We start from the raw sequence: 20,448 nt of genomic DNA on the forward strand, positions 1-20,448 counted from the left end.
GCAATTTAGCATGGCCAATCCACCTACCCTGCTCATCTTTGGGTTGTGGCGGCGAAACCCAAGCACACACGGGGAGAATGTGCGAACTCCATACGGACAGTGATCCAGAGCCGGGATCGAACCTGGGACCTCGGCGCCACAAGGCAGAAGTGCTAACCACTGCGCCACCATGCTGCCCTTAATGTTAATTATTATTAACTGCAAGCTCTGGGAAGTCATTCAGTTCTACTCAAGTAGGTAGAAAATAACCACAACTGCACATTGTGGAATATAAAGATTTAACTTGTCTGAAACAGAGTAAATGTATCCTCTAAACTCTTGTCTGTGGTTGATTCATTTAAGTGTGTGCGCCCTTGCAATCTTTTTGCATGGTTGTGCATGCAAGGTAACTTAAAGGAGGCTGACTTTTGCTCAGCCTGTGTGGAGACTTTCGGATTGCAGTGCAGCTTAGAGGGACATTGAGGAATTACTATTCATTAGCCTCAGGAGGCAGCTGGTAGTTGAGCTGGTTGTATCCCTGGGCTGAATAATCATTCCTGTTCTGTGACATTGCATGATTTTATATTCACCATAACTCTCCTAATCTTGAGCAACAATCAAAAGCTTTTGTACCTGCTACCTCATTGCCTTTACATTTTGCAACAACCTCACTGAGAAATCCCTCTACAGTCTTCTCCCTCCCTAGCTCTCTAATCTCCTCTAGTTTACAACGCCCCAAGGATAGCAGTGTTCTTCCGTCTGGACACGTGAGCATTTCCAACCAATGTTAACCATAACTTCTGTAGGTCACTTCCTCCAAGTCCCTACGCATCATAACCTGGGACATTTAGTGCCACGTTTACAAAGAAGAATTTTCTATTTCACATCATCAGTTCAGAAGGCAAACAGTGCCCTCTCCTGACCAAAGATAATGCTCAACTGACAAGACGAGAACTCTTGGGCCAGGAACTTCCTCAGTGATGTTCCCTCTGAGCCACCGTAGATTCCCCAGAAAAGTGTGCTTCGAATCTGGAGCTCACTTTCACGCAGAGTAATTGAGGTGAAGAGGTTAGCGGAATTTAAGGGGAAACTAGATAAGCACAAGAGTTTCACCTGTTGGAACTCAAATTTCTGAGCCTGGAGTTGGTCATGTTGCTGCTGCAGCTCTTCACGTTGCTTCAATAAATCATCCGATTTCACCTTCAGTACATGCTCCTGCTGAGTCAGCCGTTCCTCAAACTGCTGTAGCTCATCTTCTGAATAGACCTCCTGTTCATCTAGAGTCTGAACAACAAAATATAATAAAAGCACAAGGAAGGTAAAGAACAAAGAACAATACAGCACAGGAACAGGCCCTTCGGCCCGCCAAGCCTATACTGGTCATGATACCAACCTTTGCCAAAACCCTCAGCACTTCCTTGCGCTGCATCCCTCTATACCCATCCCATCCATGTTTGTCAAGATGCCTTTTGAACGCCGTTAATGCATCTGCTTCCACAACCTCCCCTGGCAACGCGTTCCAGATACTCGCCACCCTCTGTATAAAAAAACCTGCCTTACACATCTCCTCTAAACTTTGCCCCAGGACCTTAAACCTATGCCGTCTGGTGACTGATCCCTCCACCCTGGAAAGAGTTCCTGCCCATCCACTCTATCCATGCCCCTCATAATCTTGAAGACCTCTAACAGGTCACCCCTCAACCTCCATCGTTCTAATGAAAACAGTCCAAGTCTATTCAGCCTCTCCGCATAGCTAACACCCTCCAGACCAGGTAATATCCTGGCAAACCTCCTCTGCACCCTCTTCAAAGCCTCCACATCCTCCTGGTAATGTGGTGACCAGAATCGTGCACAATATTCCAAGTGTGGCCTTACCAAGGTTCTGTACAACTGCAGCATGACTTGCCAGTTTTATCCTCCATACCCTGTCCAATGAACACAAGCATTTTGTATGCTTTCTTGATTACCTTGTCCACTTGTGTTGCCACTTTCAAAGATCTGTGGACCTACACACCCAGATCTCTCTGACTTTGAGTTTTGCCATTTACGGTGTATTTCCCCTCTATGTTAGACCTACCAAAACGACAATAAACTGACAAGTACCACCAGGCCGATGAATGACTGGTAATGGGAGAGGAAAAGTTAAGTAATTACTAATTATCGTTTTGAATCAATTTTCTCCAAAATGTTTAAAATCACATAAGTGTTTCAGTACAGGAGGCCATTCAAGCCATTGTGTTTGCACTGGTATGCCAAATGACATAGTGTCATTCACCTGCTTAATCCCAATTTCCTTGCACTTTTGGTTCTTTTACAATTCACTTTTCATCTGTGTCCTCTCATTCTCAATACTTTTAAGTGGAAACAAGTTTCCTCCCCATCAGCTCGGTCCAGTTGATTAGTTTTAGATTATGTTCTTGGATTATGTTCTTTAGCTTTAGATTATAATGGGATAGAGCGGGTTCGTGGCTGTAAGAAAACAAAGGCTCATTTCTGTTGAGATGATAAGGTTCAGAAGGCCAGGTGATCAAGCAGTACCACTTGCACCCTCTTTACTCTTTCCCGAAGACTGACAGTAATATTCAAGCATCAATAAAATGAAAAGGAAAAATGAAAACTGGGCTATATCTCTAATGCAATATTATAGATAGGTAATAAAAAGAACAACCATCCGCAGAGTTATCATATTACCATACACACAATGAAAGAGTGTTTACTCCCCTTCCCACATCCAGAACCAATAACTGCGAAGCATATCAAAAGGTGTTATGTTGAATGTAAGAAGTTCGTAAATATATTGCTTTAGATGCATCTGGTGCAGTAAAATTCCTGATTTAAAAGAAAGATAGACTTTGGCTTTAGAAGGTAACTAAGATGTCATAAAAGAAAGATCATCATTCATTTCAACCATATATAGGGTTTACCCAAATAGGGCTAAAGAGAATTTTGTTTATAGAAAGAAGGTTCTCTGGGGTTTAGATAATTGAGGGGTTAGCCTCAGTAAGATGGTCATAACCCAGTTAGTGGGATTAAGACGATATAATTAATGATAGGAGCTAGGGCTGAAACAGTCAGCTTTTGAGTTTTAGTCAGTTTAGATTTGGCTTTGAACAAAACAGCAACTTCTGCAGAAGTCTGTCAGGTTGAGCAGTGGTCTGATACAGACAAGAATCTGCAGGCTGTTTCCTGACAGGAGAATCTCTCTCCCTCCAAGCAGTCTTTGAAAAGAATTTTATATTCAGATGTTGGCAAGTTCTCCTGTGTTTGCTAACTGTATTTAAAATTGGGGTTTGACCTACGGTGGGTTCTGCTTGATTGGAAATAAAGGCAGCAGCAGTTAGGAGTTAAAATACTTCATTTTATTGTTAAGCATGGTTCAACTGGTAATTGTAAGCTACATTTGCTGTGCTTTAAAGTTAGTTGAATACCATGTTAATATTAAAGTTTGTTTTAATGTACCACGTCCCTATTTGTGAGTGGAATCACTCCTGGAGCGAAGTATCTTTTCCTCACAGCTTTACAAATTTAACAATTTCTGACAAAATGTTGCGATCTGGTCTGAGGTCGTAACACTGTGGGCACATCAAAAGATATTAGATGTGATTAAGAGAGTTCACCAAATTTTTTCCACTTGTGACACATGACTCCTCACCTCCCAATTCTCGGCATTCACAAACTCCTTCTTTTCTGTAGCACGTAGAAATTCATCAAGGGATATCAATCGATCCTTGTTACTATCAATCTGAAAAGAACATTATATTACACTCGCTGAAATATCCATAGTATAAACAATGTGGAATGCAACTATAATTTACATTTATATAGTACCTTGAAGGTAAAATATCTACCAGAGTTTACAGAGGAAATTTAAAATATTAAAAACAGAAACAGGTGCTGAGCCATTCTGGGAGAGTTCAGAGACACAAACAAAGGTTTGTGGGTTTTAAGGAGCTTTTAAAGACCGGGTGTGAAACAGCAAGGAAAAGTTCCACAAGTGAGGTCAAGGCAATTAAAGGCTCTGCGGGAGGGGAGGCGTATAAAGGAAGCGAGTAGCAGCAAAGAGAATGGTGCAGGAGGAGATACAAGGTGTCGAAGATTGCCCGTATAGGCTGAGGTAAGGCCAAGAAGTATTTGAAAATGAAGGTCAGGCGTTCAATTTCAGTGAAATTGGGAAAATAGTGTCGATCAGCAAGGATCAGATAGAGTTCAAGACCAAGTTATTTATTTATTTATATATATATATATATAGCGCGATTCTCCACTCCTGCGCGGCATCGGGAAGGCCGTCGTGAACTCGGCCGCGTTTCACGACGCGTCGGAGGCAACTCCTCGCACCCTATTCACCCCCCCCCCCCCCCCCCAGGGGGCTAGGAGCGGCGTTGTGAGAAACTCGGCCGCCGGGCCTTGACGCTTGCGTCAAGGCGACGCGTCGAGACTGACGCGATGTCGGCGCCTAAGTGACATCAGCCACGCATGCGCAGGTTGGCCGGCTCCAACCCGCGCATGCGTGGTTGCTGTCTTCCCCTCCGCTGCCCCGCAAGACGTGGCGGCTTGATCTTGCGGGGCGGCGGAGGGGAAAGAGTGCGTCCCCTCCCGAGCACGGCCATGGTGCTCACTCCCCTCTCCGCCCCCCACAAGCCACAAATGAACCTTTGGCACCATATTCACGACGGCAGCGACCAGGTGTGGTTGCCGCCGGCGTGAACAGGTCAGGAACGTCAGGCCGCTCGGCCCATCCGGGCCGGAGAATCGCCGGTCGCCGTGAAAAACGGCGAGCGGCGATTCTCCGAGCGGGGGGGTGGGAGAATTGTGGGGGTTGCCAGGGCGATGTGTCGTGATTCGCCCAGCCCTCCCGCGATTCTCCCACCCGGCGTGGGGAGCGGAGAATCGCGCCCATATATATATATACACAAAACTGAGCTTTGAAGAGCTTGGTTTCTACATGGTGGAGATCAACAAGAACTCTGGAGAAATCAAGTGTAAAGGCTACAAAGCGTGTATAAAGATATCAGTGACAGCTGCGGTGAGGTCAGGGTAGAAGCAGGTGAGATTCAAAAGGTAGATGTGAGATTTTCGCTATAAGGCATGGGAGGTTCGAGCACAACACTGGATCAAAATCAGTGACGGGGAGTAGATTCTACAATCATAGAATTTACAGTGCAGAAGGAGGCCATTTGGCCCATCGAGTCTGCACCGGCTCTTGGAAAGAGCACCCTACCCAAGGTCAACACCTCCACCCTATCCCCATAACCCAGTAACCCCACCCAACACTAAGGGCAATTTTGGACACTAAGGGCAATTTACCATGGCCAATCCACCTAATCCTGCATATCTTTGGACTGTGGGAGGAAACCAGAGCACCCGGAGGAAACCGACGCACACACGGGGAGGATGTTCAGACTCCGCACAGACAGTGAACCAAGCCGGAATCGAACCTGGGACCCTGGAGCTGTGAAGCAATTGTGCTATCCACAATGCTACCGCGCTGCCCAATGGGAGCTTCAAACAATGGATTCTATCTTCCCAACATTCAGATGGAGGAAAATTTACCGAATGCAAATATGGTCATGGGATTAAAGGAAGTAATGGATAGCCAAGTCTGGGTGTTACAGTACAGCCAGGATGGTCTTGGTGCTGCAACTGAAGTATAAACCCAGCTGAAATGCATTTTAGGAAAAGATGGACATTGAACTGGCATGACTGTTTGACGAAATTCAAGGTGAAAGAAAACTTAAGGTGGGGCAGAGGCTGGAGGACAAATGGTAGATTCCTTATCGTAGCACAGAAACATAGAAAAGAGGAGCAGGAGGATGCCATTCGGCACTTCGCACCTGTTCCTTATTATCATGGCTGATCCAACTCAATAGTCTAACCCCGCTTTCCCCTCCATATCTTTTGATTCCCTTCGCCCGAGTGCTACACCTAACTGCTTCTTGAAAACATAGAGGTCAGGGGCGAAATTCTCCGACCCCCAGTAGGGTCGGAGAATTGCCTGGGGGCGCCTAAAATCAAGCTCCCGCTGTGGCAGAGATTCTCCGCCACCCGGGAGGTGGCAGCGGCAGAAATCTCGCCACTCCAATCGGAGAGGCCCCTGCGGTGATTCTCTGGCCCGGATGGGCCGAAGTCCCGCCGCTGGGAGGCCTCTCCCGCCGCCGAGGTTTAAACCACCTTTGGAACGGTGGGTTCAGCGGTGCGAGCAGCCCCCCGGGGTCCTGGGGGGGCAGGGGGCGATTGAACCCTAGGGGGTGCCCCCACGGTGGCCTGGCCCATGATCGGGGCCCCCCGCTCAGACTCCGGGCCAGTGCCCTGGCTGCACTATGTTCTTCCGCGTCCGCCACGGCCTCCGCTAACATCACTGCCGGCGCATGCGCGGACCGGCGAAAGCCTTTCGGCCAACCCCGCTGCCGGGGGCGCCGGTTTTTTGCGCCGGTCTTCTGGTGGCAACCGCTCCGGCGCGGGGCTGGCCCCCAAAGGTGGGGAGAATTTGGGGAGGCACGACCCCCGAGTGGTTGGCGCCACTCCCCTACTCCGGGACCCTCCGTCACGCCGGGTAGGGGAGAATGCCGCCCCAGATTCTCGATTTCAGAGTCTAAGTCGGCAACAGAAAATCCGTGGACTACCAAGTCAGAAAAATAAATTCTGCTATCGGTGAGGAGTTAGCACTGGCGCCGCATGGAAGACCCTTGAAACCCACGAAATACGGTGCGAGAATCGCCCAGTCTGTGATGGACACTCACAGGGCTGACAAGCTGCAGCTGCGCTTAAACAATACAACTCCCACCCCCAACACACACTGAACGGGGCCATAATTATGGCAGGTTGTACTGGAGCCTGCCCATGCAGCTGATGGGACGGCTGGGGCCAGAGGGCACTGGGGGGGGGGGGGGGGGGGGGGGGGGGGCAAAGTAAACGACCCAGCGCATCAAGTTTAAAGTGGGCTGTCAGTGGCATGCGCAGCTGCATGGCTGCCTTGTCGGCTGCAGTAATGGTGCTGCGTGCCTGTTCAGCCACATCCTGACCACCCCCCAAGGCCCTGGCAGATGTTCCCCGGCCAGTGGCACGATAGTCAACGAAGTATGGCGGTGTTGGACACTGTCTGTACGCCCTGTTTCTCTCTCTCACGAGCCACCACGGCAAGTTTACGATTTGTTTCAGCACACATGGCCCACGCTGTCGGGAACTCGGCCCATCGGAAGTGGAGCACCGTGGGTGGGCCCACTAATGTTATGCGAACGGTGTTTCAACTACATGCGGTGTGCGCTGCATTGACGATGTTCTCAAAGAGGCGGAGAATCACGATTCAGCATCAAACTGGCACCTGCCACAATGTGCTGAAACAAATCATAAACTTGGCGTGGTGGCTGCTGAGAGAGAGAAACAGACAGTGTCCAACACCGCCATACTTCGCTGACTGTTGTGCCACTGGCCGGGGAATTTCGGCGTCAGGAGCTATTCCCGGCCCGATCGCTCACCCCGATTTCAGTGCCGGCCAACCGAGAATCCCGCCCACAATGTTTTGGCCTCAAATGGTTCCTGTGGTAACAAATTCCACAGGTCGACCACTCTCTGGGTGAAGAGATTTCTCCTCGGCTCAGTCCTAAATGGTCTACCCCATATCCTCAGACTGTGACCGCTAGTTCTGGACAAACCCACCATCGGGAACATCCATATTGCATCTACCCTGTCTAGTCCTGTTGGAATTTTATAGTTTTATATAGGAGATCCCCCATCATTTTTCTGATCTCCAGGAATACAATCTTAACCGATTCAATCTCATCTCATATGTTGGCCCCGCCATCCCTGAAAGTGACATTGGCAATTTTGAAATGGAATTAGATACTGTCTAAAGGGAAGCAGTGAATTCACAGGTGTCCAAAACCAGGATTGGATGGGGAAATGAGCAAAAGCAAGAAGTCAGCCTCAAAGAACAAATGATCTTGGAGAGGGGGCAGACAGAAACTATAGAGGGTTGGGGGGATCTGAGTAGTGAGGTGCATGGAGGGCGTAGATGGAGGGTGTCGGTGATGAGGACGGATTTGATGATGCAGTGAGGGAAATTAATTTTAAGAGACAGCGCAACATGAAAGAAAGACTTGTCCTTCCCCACTTGGTTCATGTGAAAGCAATAGGATGATTCAGCAGAGCAATGTGTGTGTTTTAAGAGAACTTGAAGAATCGGATTGGGTGAAGAATTAGGTGAGCCCATCATACTTCTGTTGCCTTCATGTTTGTGTTTGTAAGTCCAAGAGACGCAAACACAAAAGGAGGAACCAGAGACACCTATTGCAGTATCATCTTTAATATGTAATTTGATAATTAAAACAAATTACCTTAATAGAGATTGATCAATACAAATCTAAACCATTGGGATAGGTTACAAAATGAATAATTCTTTGATTCACCATTTGTCTTGAAACATCTTTGGCCAGATGCCCATTTACAAAAAAACACATTCCATAATTTGAAAAGCAAAACAAACTGGAGCGTGTGGAATTCTTTTCTACTCATCATACAGCACAATACCTCTTTCATAACATGCTCTCTCATCCTCAATCGCTCTTCCTCCATCTCTACCATATCATCTTCTTCATTGTTAGGGTCATAAATCTTCTCCAGCTGCAGTGTTAATAAAAAGAGGAAGCAGCTTAAAATTGAACTCCGCATTTTGCCACTCATCTAAGTGGACATCAGCAAAGACGACACCCAGTACCTTTAGGGGAAGCTGATGGAAAAGGGAAACATTTTTTTTGTAGCACAAAATATAGTCGTTCACAATTTTGAAATTAAAGTACCTTCCAAGTATTTTGAATTTCTCTTCTCTATACTCTTGCATTCAGTAAAGTGTTAAAAGTGGAGGAACAGGCAAACATGCAAAATTTTAGCAGACAAGAATGGTGTGGCAGGTTAAAACATGTACTATTGTTCATACACAACTAAATCCCCCTCTCAACTACTTTCATACAGTTGCTAGTTAGGTTAACAAATGCTTAGAATAGTGTAGGTAGATGTTTACTGTAAACATTGACACAGCAACAAGAGGGGGAGAACAAATAGATTTCCGGGATTTCACATTTTTAAAATATCTGTTTATCTTTATTTTAACTTCCGTCTTAATTCTGACATAACTATTTATTTTGCTACTTGAAAGTTTAAATGAAAGTGCAGGATATTGAGTGCTTTTAACCTCCTGATTTGTTGAGCACAAATACTTCAATATGATTGCTGTTTATCTACTTGCTGACATCACTACTGTTGCATGCCAAGAAATCCCCTTGGTACCAGGATCAAACTGCTACAGGAAAGGGAAATTTCATGGTGATAATGATTGGTAGGAACTGACGGTCACAATGAGTGTCATTGATTCACCACTGACTGCAAAGTCCTGCCCAAATGTGGGAGTGAGGTAGCTTCAGTGCTGCTCTCTTGAACATTGTGCATCGCTTCCTTGAAGCTGGGCTTCAGCAAAGGGATCTGGATGTCAAGGAATTGAATTAGCAAGTAAAAAACCCCAAATAAAACCAAAGCTATATATTGTTAAAAAAAAAGTCATAAACTTGTGTGAAAACCTGGGCAAGGGAATCCCCTGCCATGTACCATCCCTCCTCACCTAATGAATCAGTATTCCTAGTCCTCCATGTTGAACACGACTTGGAGGGAGTACTGAGGGTGGAAAGGGCATAAACGGCATAGCTGCTAGACTGGGAGTGCAGTAGGTGGTGATGGAATCAACAAGACAGAAAAACATACTTGACCTCATCCTCACCAACCTGCCTGCCGCAGTTGCAACTGTCCATGACAGTATTGGGAGGAGTGACCTCCACACAGTCCCTATGGAGACAAAGTCCTGACTTCACATTGAGGATACCTTCATTGTGTTCTATGGCACTAACACGGTGCTAAATGGATACACTTTGAACAGATCTGCCAACTCAAGACTACTCTCAATCATCAGTAAAGTGATGGAAGGGGTCATCAATAGTGCGATCAAGCAGCACTGACGTTCCGTTTGGGTTCCGCCACGGTCACTCAGCTGCTGACCACATTACAGCCTTCGTTCAAGCAAGGACAAAAAGAGCTGCATTCCAGAGGTCAGGTGAGAATGACTGACCTCGACATCGGGGCAGCATTTGACTATAGCAACTAGAAGCCCTTGCAAAAGTGGAGTCAATGTGAAAGAGGGAAGAAAACCCTCTGCTGGTAGGAGTCATACCAGGCACAAAGAAAGATGGTTGTGGTGGTTGGAGGTCAATCATCTCCGTTCTAGGACATCACTGCAGGGGTTCCTCAGGGTAGTGTCCTAGACCCAATCATCTTCAGCTGCCTCATAAATGACCTTCCTTTCATCATAAGGTCAGAAGTGAGGATGTGTGCTGATCATTGCACAATGTTCAGCACCGTTCACGACTCACAGAATCATAGAATTTACAGTGGAGAAGGAGGCCATACAGTCCACAGAGTCCGCACCGGCTCTTGGAAAGAGCCCACACCTCCACCCTACCCCTGTAACCCAGTAACACCACCAAACGTTTTTTTTGACACTAAGGGCAATGTAGCATGGCTAATCCACCTAACTTACACATCTTTGGACTGTGGAAGGAAACCGGAGCACCAGGAGGAAACCCACGCAGACATGGGGAGAATGCGTAGACTCCGCACAGTGACCCAAGCGGGAATCGAACCTGGGATCCTGGAGCTGTGAAGCAACAGTGCGAACCACTGTGCTACCATGCCGCCCCTAAAGATACTCCTCAGATACTAAGCAGCCCATGCCCAAATGCAGCAAGACATGGCTTGGGCTGGTAAGTATCATTCATGCTACATGAGAGTTAAGCAATGACCATCTTCAACAAAAGAGAATCTAACCTATCGACATTCAATGGCATCACTATCGGTAAATCCCTAACTATCAATAATCTGTGGATTACCATTGACCAGAAACTGAACTGGACAAGCGTGTAAATACTGTGGCTACAAGAACAAGTCAGAGGCTAGGAATTATTACGATTTTGGATGAGACCTCAACAGTTGTTAGGATACTGGACAGAAACCCCAATATTTTATTTTAATTTTGTAAAACTGAGGAAAGGATACCTTGTTCCAGGAGTGATTTCATGACAATAATAGGGATATGGCATATTAAAAGAAACTTTATTACTAACACAGTATTAAAATATCTTTTTTTTTAAATAATTTTTATTAAAATTTTTACAAGAAAGAAAACAGTAACAGAAAATTCTAAGGACAAAAAGAACAACCCCCCCCCCCCCCCCCCCCCCCGGGTATATACAAAAGAGAAAAAATAAATAAACGCCCGTCGTTGGCAAAGATTCGACCCAATACAAAAACAAAGCGGCACCCCCCCCCCCCCCCCCCCCCCCCGGGTTGCTGCTGCTGCTGACCTTTTGATTTTACCGTTCTGCCAGGAGATCTAGGAATGGTTGTCATCTCCTGAAAAACCCCTGCACTGACCCCCATAGGGCAAATTTCACCCTCTCCAATTTAATAAACCCCGCCATATCGTTGACCCAGGCCTCCACGCAAAATTTCACCCTCTCCAATTTAATAAACCCCGCCATATCGTTGACCCAGGCCTCCACGCTTGGGGGCCTCGCATCCTTCCACTGAAGAAGAATCCTCCGCCGGGCTACCAGGGACGCAAAGGACAGAACACCGGCCTCTTTCGCCTCCTGCACTCCCGGCTCCACTGCAACCCCAAATATTGCGAGTCCCCAGCCTGGATTGACCCTGGATCCTACCATCCTCGATACCGTCCTTGCTACACCCTTCCAAAATTCCCCCAGCGCTGGGCATGCCCCGAACATGTGGACATGGTTTGCTGGGCCCCCAGAGCACCTAATACACCTGTCCTCACTACCAAAAAACCGGCTCATCCTTGTCCTGGTCATACGAGCCCTATGCAGCACCTTAAACTGTATGAGGCTAAGCCTCGCACAAGAAGAGGAGGAGTTCACCCTTTCCAGGGCATCCGCCCACGTCCCCTCCTCAATCTCCTCACCCAGCTCCTCCACCGAGGCCTTGTCTACCTCCTGCATCACCTGGTACACTTCCGAGATCCTCCCCTCTCCAACCCACACCCCCGAGAGCACCCTGTCCTGAACCCCACGCGGCAGCAGCAGAGGGAATCCTGCCACCTGCCACACGCCCTTACTTGCATGTATATTAAAATATCTTTAACAACACACCAGAAAGTAGCTTACAATTACTCCTTGGACAATATTAATCAATATTGTGAAAACAGTAACACTTAACTGCTTTATTTATTCCCATTCAAACCATCTCAACTCTCAATCCACTGGGGGCAGCACGGTGGCGCAGTGGTTAGCATTGCTGCCTCACGGCGCCGAGGTCCCAGGTTCGATCCCGGCTCTGGGTCACTGTCCGTGTGGAGTTTGCACATTCTCCCCGTGTTTGCGTGGGTTTCACCCCCACAACCCAAAGATGTGCAGGGTAGGTGGATTGGCCACGCTAAATTGCCCCTTAATTGGAAAAAATGAATTGGGTACTCTAAATTTATTTTTTTTAAACTCTCAATCCACTGTTAAAATACAAATAGCCCTCAGGAATACCTGCTTTACAGAGATATTCTTTGTGAAAGAGATGCTTTGATGCTGTCTAAAGAAAAGATCTGAATTGTGTCAGAACCATGCAAAAACCTTGGCTGTATATCTTTAAAAGCTGCTTCAGCTTGTTTCACCTCATTTTTCAATCACACTCTTCTGAACTGCTTGGAAAGAAAAATGCTGATCCAGCTACAACATATTTTTAAAACTGAACTGAAATGCTTGATTTCTGCTCACATCGCCATCTAAAACTCAACTAATACTGCCTTTTTGCAAAATGCCTGATACCTAGGCTCCTCCAGCAATCGCATAATCTTACCAAGCTGAAATCTAGTCACCTCCACAGGGAATCCTCTGAACCCGAACAACATTCCCATTAGCCCAAGCTTTTTACAATGCTTTAATTGCAACTCTGGCTTCAAAACGCTGTAGCCAGTAACACAAAATGGAAGACTGCAAAGAATACAGGGAAAAACGGACATGGTCAAAAGTAAACAGCTTGCAGAAGCTTTCAGCATTGAGACACTTGCAAAAACTGGTTTCCCGACAGCTGCAGAGTTCAGGCAGCGCTGTTAATGGGAAAACAGTTTACATACTAATGAGGTGATACCGGGACAGTCCCAGGCACAATAGATACACTCAAGTATGAAATGAAATGAAATGAAAATCGCTTATTGTCACGGGTAGGCTTCAATGAAGTTACTGTGAAAAGCCCCTAGTCGCCACATTCCGGCGCCTGTCCGGGGAGGCTGGTACGGGAATCGAACCGTGCTGCTGGCCTGCTTGGTCTGCTTTAAAAGCCAGCGATTTAGCCTTGTGAGCTAAACCAGCCCCTAACTTGACAAGTGTCAATCAATACTTTCAATAGAGAAGCAGACACGATGGAGCCAGAGAAACCAGGACAATGAGTCCTAAGAACCGCCCCAGCCATCAAGGAACGACCCTAGGATAGGGGGGTTCAAATCATATCGATTGGGGAAAGGCCCAATTGAGCCCCAGCAGGTGAGGAAGCCCGCCCCAAGGGGCACGGACCTCCTGGGACCTATAAAAGAAGGTCCCGCACATGGTTCGGTCTCCTGTCTCCGGCCTCCGACTCCAGACTCCTGTCTTTTACACCAGCCGTCGAGCAGCAGCCATCGATAAGTAAGTGCCAAACGACGATCGCTACCTTGACCCAGGCATTACTTATACCCATGCCGACCAGCAGTAGCAAGAAGTTTCAGACCAGAACGGAACGAAGGCCTTGTTCCCTGACCTTGCCTGTTCCTTCTTAGATAAGTATTAGTCGTTTAATGGTAGAAGTTAGTCTTTAGCGTGTGCATGAGTATTTATTATAATTGTTATAATAAACTCTAACTGTTTGGACTTACTAATTGGTGTTTCGCTTTATTGCTTTGAACTTGACTTGATACTTGTGACGGTGTCTCTTACGGCACCTGGCGACTCCAGAGCATAGAAACAAGAAACAGAGCCAAGCGAGTGTTAAGCACATTTCCTCTGTTGAAGGAGTGTTAAACACACTAACTCAGAATGAGCAACAATGCAGTTGTCTTTCAAACTAGGATTTATATCAAAAACATGTCTGCAGCAGTCATATACTAACTCAGACTTTTTTTTTTTAAATTTAAAATAAATTTAGAGTACCCAATTATTTATTTCCAATTAAGGGGCAATTTAGCATGGCCAATTCAGCTACCCTGCATATTTTTAGGTTGTGGGGGCGAAACCCATGCAAACACGGGGAGAATGTGCAAGAGCCACACAGACAGTGACCCAGAGCCGGGATCGAACCTGGGACCTCGGCACCGTGATGTAGCAGGGCTAGCCCACTGCACCACCGTGCTGCCCTCCAACTCAGGCTTTTAACACTTACTGAGCCAAATACCTATAATACAATATCTGAAATTCCTACATTAGTAACAGACCCCTGTGGCAAGTATCTCGTCACCTGAACACCCTCCCCCCCCAAAGCCTGTCCACCATCCACAAGTCACAAATCAATTAGATGGAATACTGTGCACTTTCTTAGATGAGTGTCGCTCTAACAACATTCCAAAAGTACAATACCATCCAGGACAAAATAGCCCACTTGATTGGTACCCCATCTACAAACAATCAATCTCTCCACCACCGAGGAATAATGGCAGCAGTGTGTACCAACTACAAGATGCATTGCGTGGATTCACCAAGACACCTTAAGCAGCTTCTTCCAAACCCACAGCCACTACCATCTAGAAGGACACAGGCAGTAGACACATGGGAACACCACTACCTGGAAGTTCTGCTCCAAGTCACTCACCAACCTGACTTGGAAATATATCGCCATTCCTTCACTGTTGCCTGGTCAAAATGCTGGAAGTTCCCCAGCAGTTCAAGATGGCAGTTCACCACAATCTTCTCAAGGGTACGAGGGATAGGCAATTATTCTTGGCAAAGCCAGCGCCACTCGCATCGTGCAGATGAATATTTAAAAATATTTTAATGTATGAATTATATTATTCACCTCTGTATAATTATTTAAATTCAAGACTTGGTGATATCAAACCGCTCAAAAGGTAAATGCAACAATATTTGCAAAAGTGGAAAAATTGCGTGATTAAATATCACATGATCAAGTGCTCTGAAATCATTTGCCAAACCAGAGTTAGCAACACTAATTTCATGAGATTAATATTGAGTCTCGTCCATCTCTAAATTAAGTATGACTGTTGGAAGACTGCTGAGTTATATCAGCATTTCTAAAAACATTTAGAAGGCATTGACATTGTGCAGAGTGGACACCAATTACAGGCTCCTTTGCAGGAAGGCAGTATGGTCACCCCGGCACAAAGAAGAGATTCAAAAAGAATGATATTCAAAGTCCCAGCTTTCAAATATGTATTTGTCAGATCATCAAGTGAAGTTATCAAGAGGGTGTAGCTGTGGCAATCCAAAACATGGGAGATCAAGTGAGAAACTGGATTTAATACCAGGCCATTGGACTTTACCAGTGGTGAGGGGCTCATCAATAACAGTGCATTGAGTATGGGCACGTGTTAGCTTTAGCTTCCAAGGTGAAACTTTTGTTAAGCAAAGGTTGGGTGAGCTGTTCATCAGCAGACATTCCACATTATTATGATTATGGTCAATGGTTTGAAATCCAATATATGTGAATCAGGAAGGACAGATCAAGGAGATATTAAAATTTTTGCACTTTGTATCCATGGGAAATTGTTTGATCGGAGAGGCACCAAATCAAAGATGCATGCTGGATCATTGCAATGTGATCCAATGGCAAAAAATGTTTCGGTAAGTCAAGAGCTTCAGTGCCATCTACTGTGTAACAAGATTCCAAATACATGTGAACACTTAGATTGGGTTTTCCCCAATCAGTTAGCACAAAATTAATTTACTTTGAAATAAAATGTGGTGTTCTCAGGGCAAGAAGAGTTGGTGAGCAGATGGCTAGCACAAGAAGAGGTGAAAGGTTGGTTTATAAAAGGTCCAAGATGGGGGTGGGGTAATATTGAGAGGAGGCAAGTGATGTTAAAAATCGCACATGTAAACAGTGGAAAGTCAGTGAACTAATGGAGGCCATGTTCACACGCTGCTGTATAAAGGAGGTTTCAACAGCAGCGCAGGTGACTCCAAGTGTTGATCTGCATTCCAGTTCCGAATTTGACCATGGAATATGCACAAATTTATGAACAAGCTGACAGCTCCAAATATAGGGGCCTCACGGTAGCATGGTGGTTAGCATCAATGCTTCACAGCTCCAGGGTCCCAGGTTCGATTCCCGGCTGGGTCACTGTCTGTGTGGAGTCTGCACGTCCTCCCCGTGTGTGCGTGGGTTTCCTCCGGGTGCTCCGGTTTCCTCCCACAGTCCAAAGATGTGCGGGTTAGGTGGATTGGCCATGCTAAATTGCCCGTAGTGTAAGGTTAATGGGGGGATTGTTGGGTTACGGGTATACGGGTTGCGTGGGTTTGAGTGGGGTGATCATTGCTCGGCACGGCATCGAGGGCTGAAGGGCCTGTTCTGTGCTGTACTGTTCTATAGCTTAACTTTGCACGATTTAGTGTGAAGGTATTGTGAGGCCAGTGGCCGCATGGCCTAATGGATACGGCGTCTGACTTTGGCAATTCTAGTGAAGGTATTGTGAAAATGTTCTCCAAAAATAAATAGAATATTAGTTAATACCTCTTTGGTAAATAATGCTTCCATCTCCTGCTCATCCAAAAATCCATCACCATTTGAATCTGCAAAGAAAAATACTCTTGCAATTAATAATAAACTATATGCTGTAAATGTGCAAACAGAAACTTGAAATTACTGTCCCCATTCTCTCCCCGAACCTTTCGAATTGATTTCAACTCCAAGTACCGATCAGTGAATTATCATTAAGACCATTGCCCGTCATTTTAAAGAAAATATTAATCCAAGTGAGAATTTCATAGTTTCAAATTTAGTCCATCATATGACCTTGAACATGACAATAACAGCTGTGAAAGGGGATCTGCATAAATATTTGATCAAGAAAAAAAAATTTCAGCGATATAGCGAAAAAGTGGATGAAATGGGACCAACTAGATTGCTCTTCGAAACAGCAGCCACAGATTTGATGGCTGAATGGCATCGAATGGGCGTGATCTACCGGCCACGCTGTGCCCGAAAAGCAGCACGCCACAGCGCAACGTGGCTGATAAATGCCGGGAGACCCCAGGCGGGTTTCTTCGATAATGGGGCTAAGTGTTGAGGCCGTCGTAACCTCCTAGGAGCTGCGATCCTGCGCCGCACAGGTGGCCAGCATGGCAGTGGAGCACTTCACGCAGCTCCAGCTGCCGATATGGGCATCAGCAAGGGCGGTGCGAGTCAGGCAACATGGCGGAGCCCTACAGGAGCCGGGGCACAGAGGAACATAGGCCCTCCCCGGGATTTGCCCGCCTGCCGATCGGTAGGCCCGATCGCAGGCCTGGCCATCGTGGAGGCACATTTGGTGTCGGATCCCCCCACCCCCACATCAGGACGGCAACCTGCAGCGGTCCCGCTGGGTAGGACCACACACGAACGACGCCGGCGGGACTCGGCTGAACTCGGCCCGTCGAATCGCTGGGGAGGGGGAGCTCAACCAGCGCCTTAGTCGCCGGAGAATCGGTGGACCAGCGTCGCATGATTCACCAGCATCCCCCCCGCGATTCACCAGAATCCCGCGCCCAGTTCTAGTGATCTACGCAGCTAGCCATGCCTCACGTGATCGAACGCAATCTCACAAGATCTTGTGATGCGATTGTGATTTTACAAAATCTGCATATGAGAGCGAGACAGCTAATCTCACTCTAATATTCATTCCTGAGATCTAACCAAGGCGTGGATCTAACTCCCTCGCCTAGGAGATCTTAATGATAATAATAATAATCTTTCTTTAGTATCACAAGTAGGCTAAGATTAACACTGCAATGATGTTACTGTGAAAATTCCCGAGTAGCCACACTAATAATAATAATAATTATAATAATCTTTATTGTCACAATAAAGGCTTACATTAACACTGCAATGATGTTACTGTGAAACGCCCCTAGTCAGTACATTCTGGCGCCAGTTCGGGTACAGTGAGGGAGAATTCAGAATGTCCAATCCACCTAACAAGCAAGTCTTTTGGGCTTTGTGGGAGGAAAACGGAGCACCCATAGGAAACCCGCGCAGACACAGGGAGAATGTGGAGACTCCTCACAGACAGCGACCCAAGCTGGGAATCGAACCCGTGTCCCTGCCGCAGTGAAAGAATAGTGCTAGCCCCTGTGCTACCATGCCACCTTGGACAAGAACTGTTCAGTTTTGGTCTCCACAAATGGAGATTGGATGGAAAGCACTCGTGGGTGTCCCCCAGGGGATGGGAGGCCCTCAGTGATTGCCTTCTGGGCAGGGAGATACCCTGGCACTGCTGGTGCCACCTGGACACCCTGGCACTGCCAGCTGGCAGTGCCACCTGGGTGCCAGTCAGGGGCAAAAATCAGGATAGAAGGCGGGTGCTGACATGTAGTCACCTTCATGGCACCATGGCATTGCTCGTGGAGGGTGGGAATGACCGGGGAAGATGGCTCTCCCATGCAGAGGCCTACCGAGTCACTACAGTAGCCAATTAATGCTTCTTCGTGCTGCCGTTGGCATCTTAGCAGCAGTGGGTGGGCCGTCTGCCAGGTGACCCCTGGCATTCTCCCTGCGACATCATGACAGAAGGGTCTTCCTGATTGGACACGCCTGCCCCCCGACAGCGGGAATAGCACAATCCCCAACCTGCCTTGCTGGAACTGAAGAGCTACTGTCCACCAATTGGAGGTGGATTCTCCACCCTTAGAACTGGGATGAGAGCCCCGACAGCAGCTCATTGGACATAAAGTGGGGTAAAGTTTCCCCCAAATGTCCGAGAGTGGTGCTCCCAGCTTTTCGGCCCATTGTGGGAGCAGCTGCTACCCTGACAAAAATATGACTAACATCTCAATTGCTTGGTGTTCTCATCAGGGTTACCTGGCCCCCACAAGAGGCTGAGAAATGAATCAGTCGCAATCTTACCATGCAGTTTGAAGAAGGTCTTGGGATCAAAATCTTCTGGATCAAGGCCATCAGTCTCCTCCCAAACTTCTTTCAACTGATCTTTACTTCCCTGAGAGCAATAAGAAACGCAGCAGGTAAAACGTCTTTAATGCTAAACATATAGCACCCAGTGGAAGGTAAAGTTACAGCCATTGTTCCAAATGATCACGTTACAGACAGGTGGGGTGGCCCGGGGGTGCAGTGATGAGCACTGCTGCCTCATGGCGCCGAAGACCCGGGTTCAATCCCGGCCCCGGGTCATTGTCCGTGTGGAGTTTGCACATTCTCCCAGTGTCTGTGTGGGTCTCACCCCCACAACCCAAAGCTGTGCAGGGTAGGAGAATTGGGCACACTAAATTGCCCCTTAAAAAAAGCATTTACAGCAAGGAGTGGGATTAATTTCAACAGCCCCGATTTCTCCAGTCAGTACCCATATGTAAACAGAAAACTATTATTGATTTCACCTTGTAAACTGTGGATGTATTATCCTCACCCTTTAGTTTTGGAGTGATCCCATCCTTTATTATTAGCCCCACAGCAAACTCGAGAGAAGATAAATTGAAAGTTGGTTAATTTAAATGTGCACACAAAATATGGGAAGGGGTCTCACAACATTTGCTCCTTTTGCATTCATACAATAAATAAGAGATAAGGGAAAGAAAGGTGGTCAGAGTAAAGATTACGTTAAAAATAAGTATTACTGTTTCATACAAGTGCAGTAAGTCATGTCCAATGAAGGTTCTTTGTCGAGCAGGTTCCTGGTCTCAGTCCTAGGAACTCGGCAAAGTATTCTTGTATCCTAGAATCTAATTCACTGTGTAGGCATAGTACAGGGCTCATTCTGGAGATCAGATTTTGAGAGAGATGGAGGTCAAAGGCAGTCTGATAGCCTGCAGTGCAGTTTTCTTCAGAGGTTGATTTGCAACCGAAGATAAAATTCAAAAGCTGTATAATTAATGGAATTCAAAGTCTTGGGAGAGAGTAATTTTAAGTCATGCTATTTTGCTTACGTGGTCTCCTGGTTAAAACCTGTCGTGTTTGAGCAGGTAACTATTGAACCATTAATACAAAGGGATAAGGGGCGGGATTCTCCAATAATGGGGCTATGTCCCCACACCGACGTGAAAACCGGCGGCAACACTCCGGCGTCAACGGCCCCATGAAAGTGCGGAATTCTCACCTTTCCAGTAGGCTAGGTTGCTGCCGGAGTGGTTCCCGCAGCTCCAGTCGGCGCCGAACGGCCCGCGCGGGTTCACGCATGCGCGGAACAGCCGGCGTATTTCCACGCATGTGCGGCAGTTCCCTTCTCCGCACCGGCCC

At 46.9% G+C, this 20,448-nt stretch overlaps 1 protein-coding gene across 5 annotated transcripts in view; it reads right to left on the reverse strand.

Moving 5' to 3' along the window:
* Window positions 1-20,448, reverse strand: part of LOC119971847 (nucleobindin-2-like) — an 82,176-nt gene that overhangs the window by 11,867 nt on the left and 49,861 nt on the right. For all 5 annotated transcript variants that reach the window (XM_038808058.1, XM_038808057.1, XM_038808056.1 and 2 more), the window contains exons 7-11: window positions 19,108-19,198; window positions 16,738-16,796; window positions 8,503-8,595; window positions 3,632-3,721; window positions 1,093-1,263 (exon numbers count right to left, since the gene is read on the reverse strand). In XM_038808058.1, coding sequence (XP_038663986.1) covers window positions 1,093-1,263; window positions 3,632-3,721; window positions 8,503-8,595; window positions 16,738-16,796; window positions 19,108-19,198 — 504 coding nt within the window. The remainder of the gene's footprint in view (window positions 1-1,092; window positions 1,264-3,631; window positions 3,722-8,502; window positions 8,596-16,737; window positions 16,797-19,107; window positions 19,199-20,448) is intronic.

The sequence above is a fragment of the Scyliorhinus canicula genome, chromosome 9 (genome assembly GCF_902713615.1).
Source record: "Scyliorhinus canicula chromosome 9, sScyCan1.1, whole genome shotgun sequence".
Lineage (NCBI taxonomy): Eukaryota > Metazoa > Chordata > Chondrichthyes > Carcharhiniformes > Scyliorhinidae > Scyliorhinus > Scyliorhinus canicula.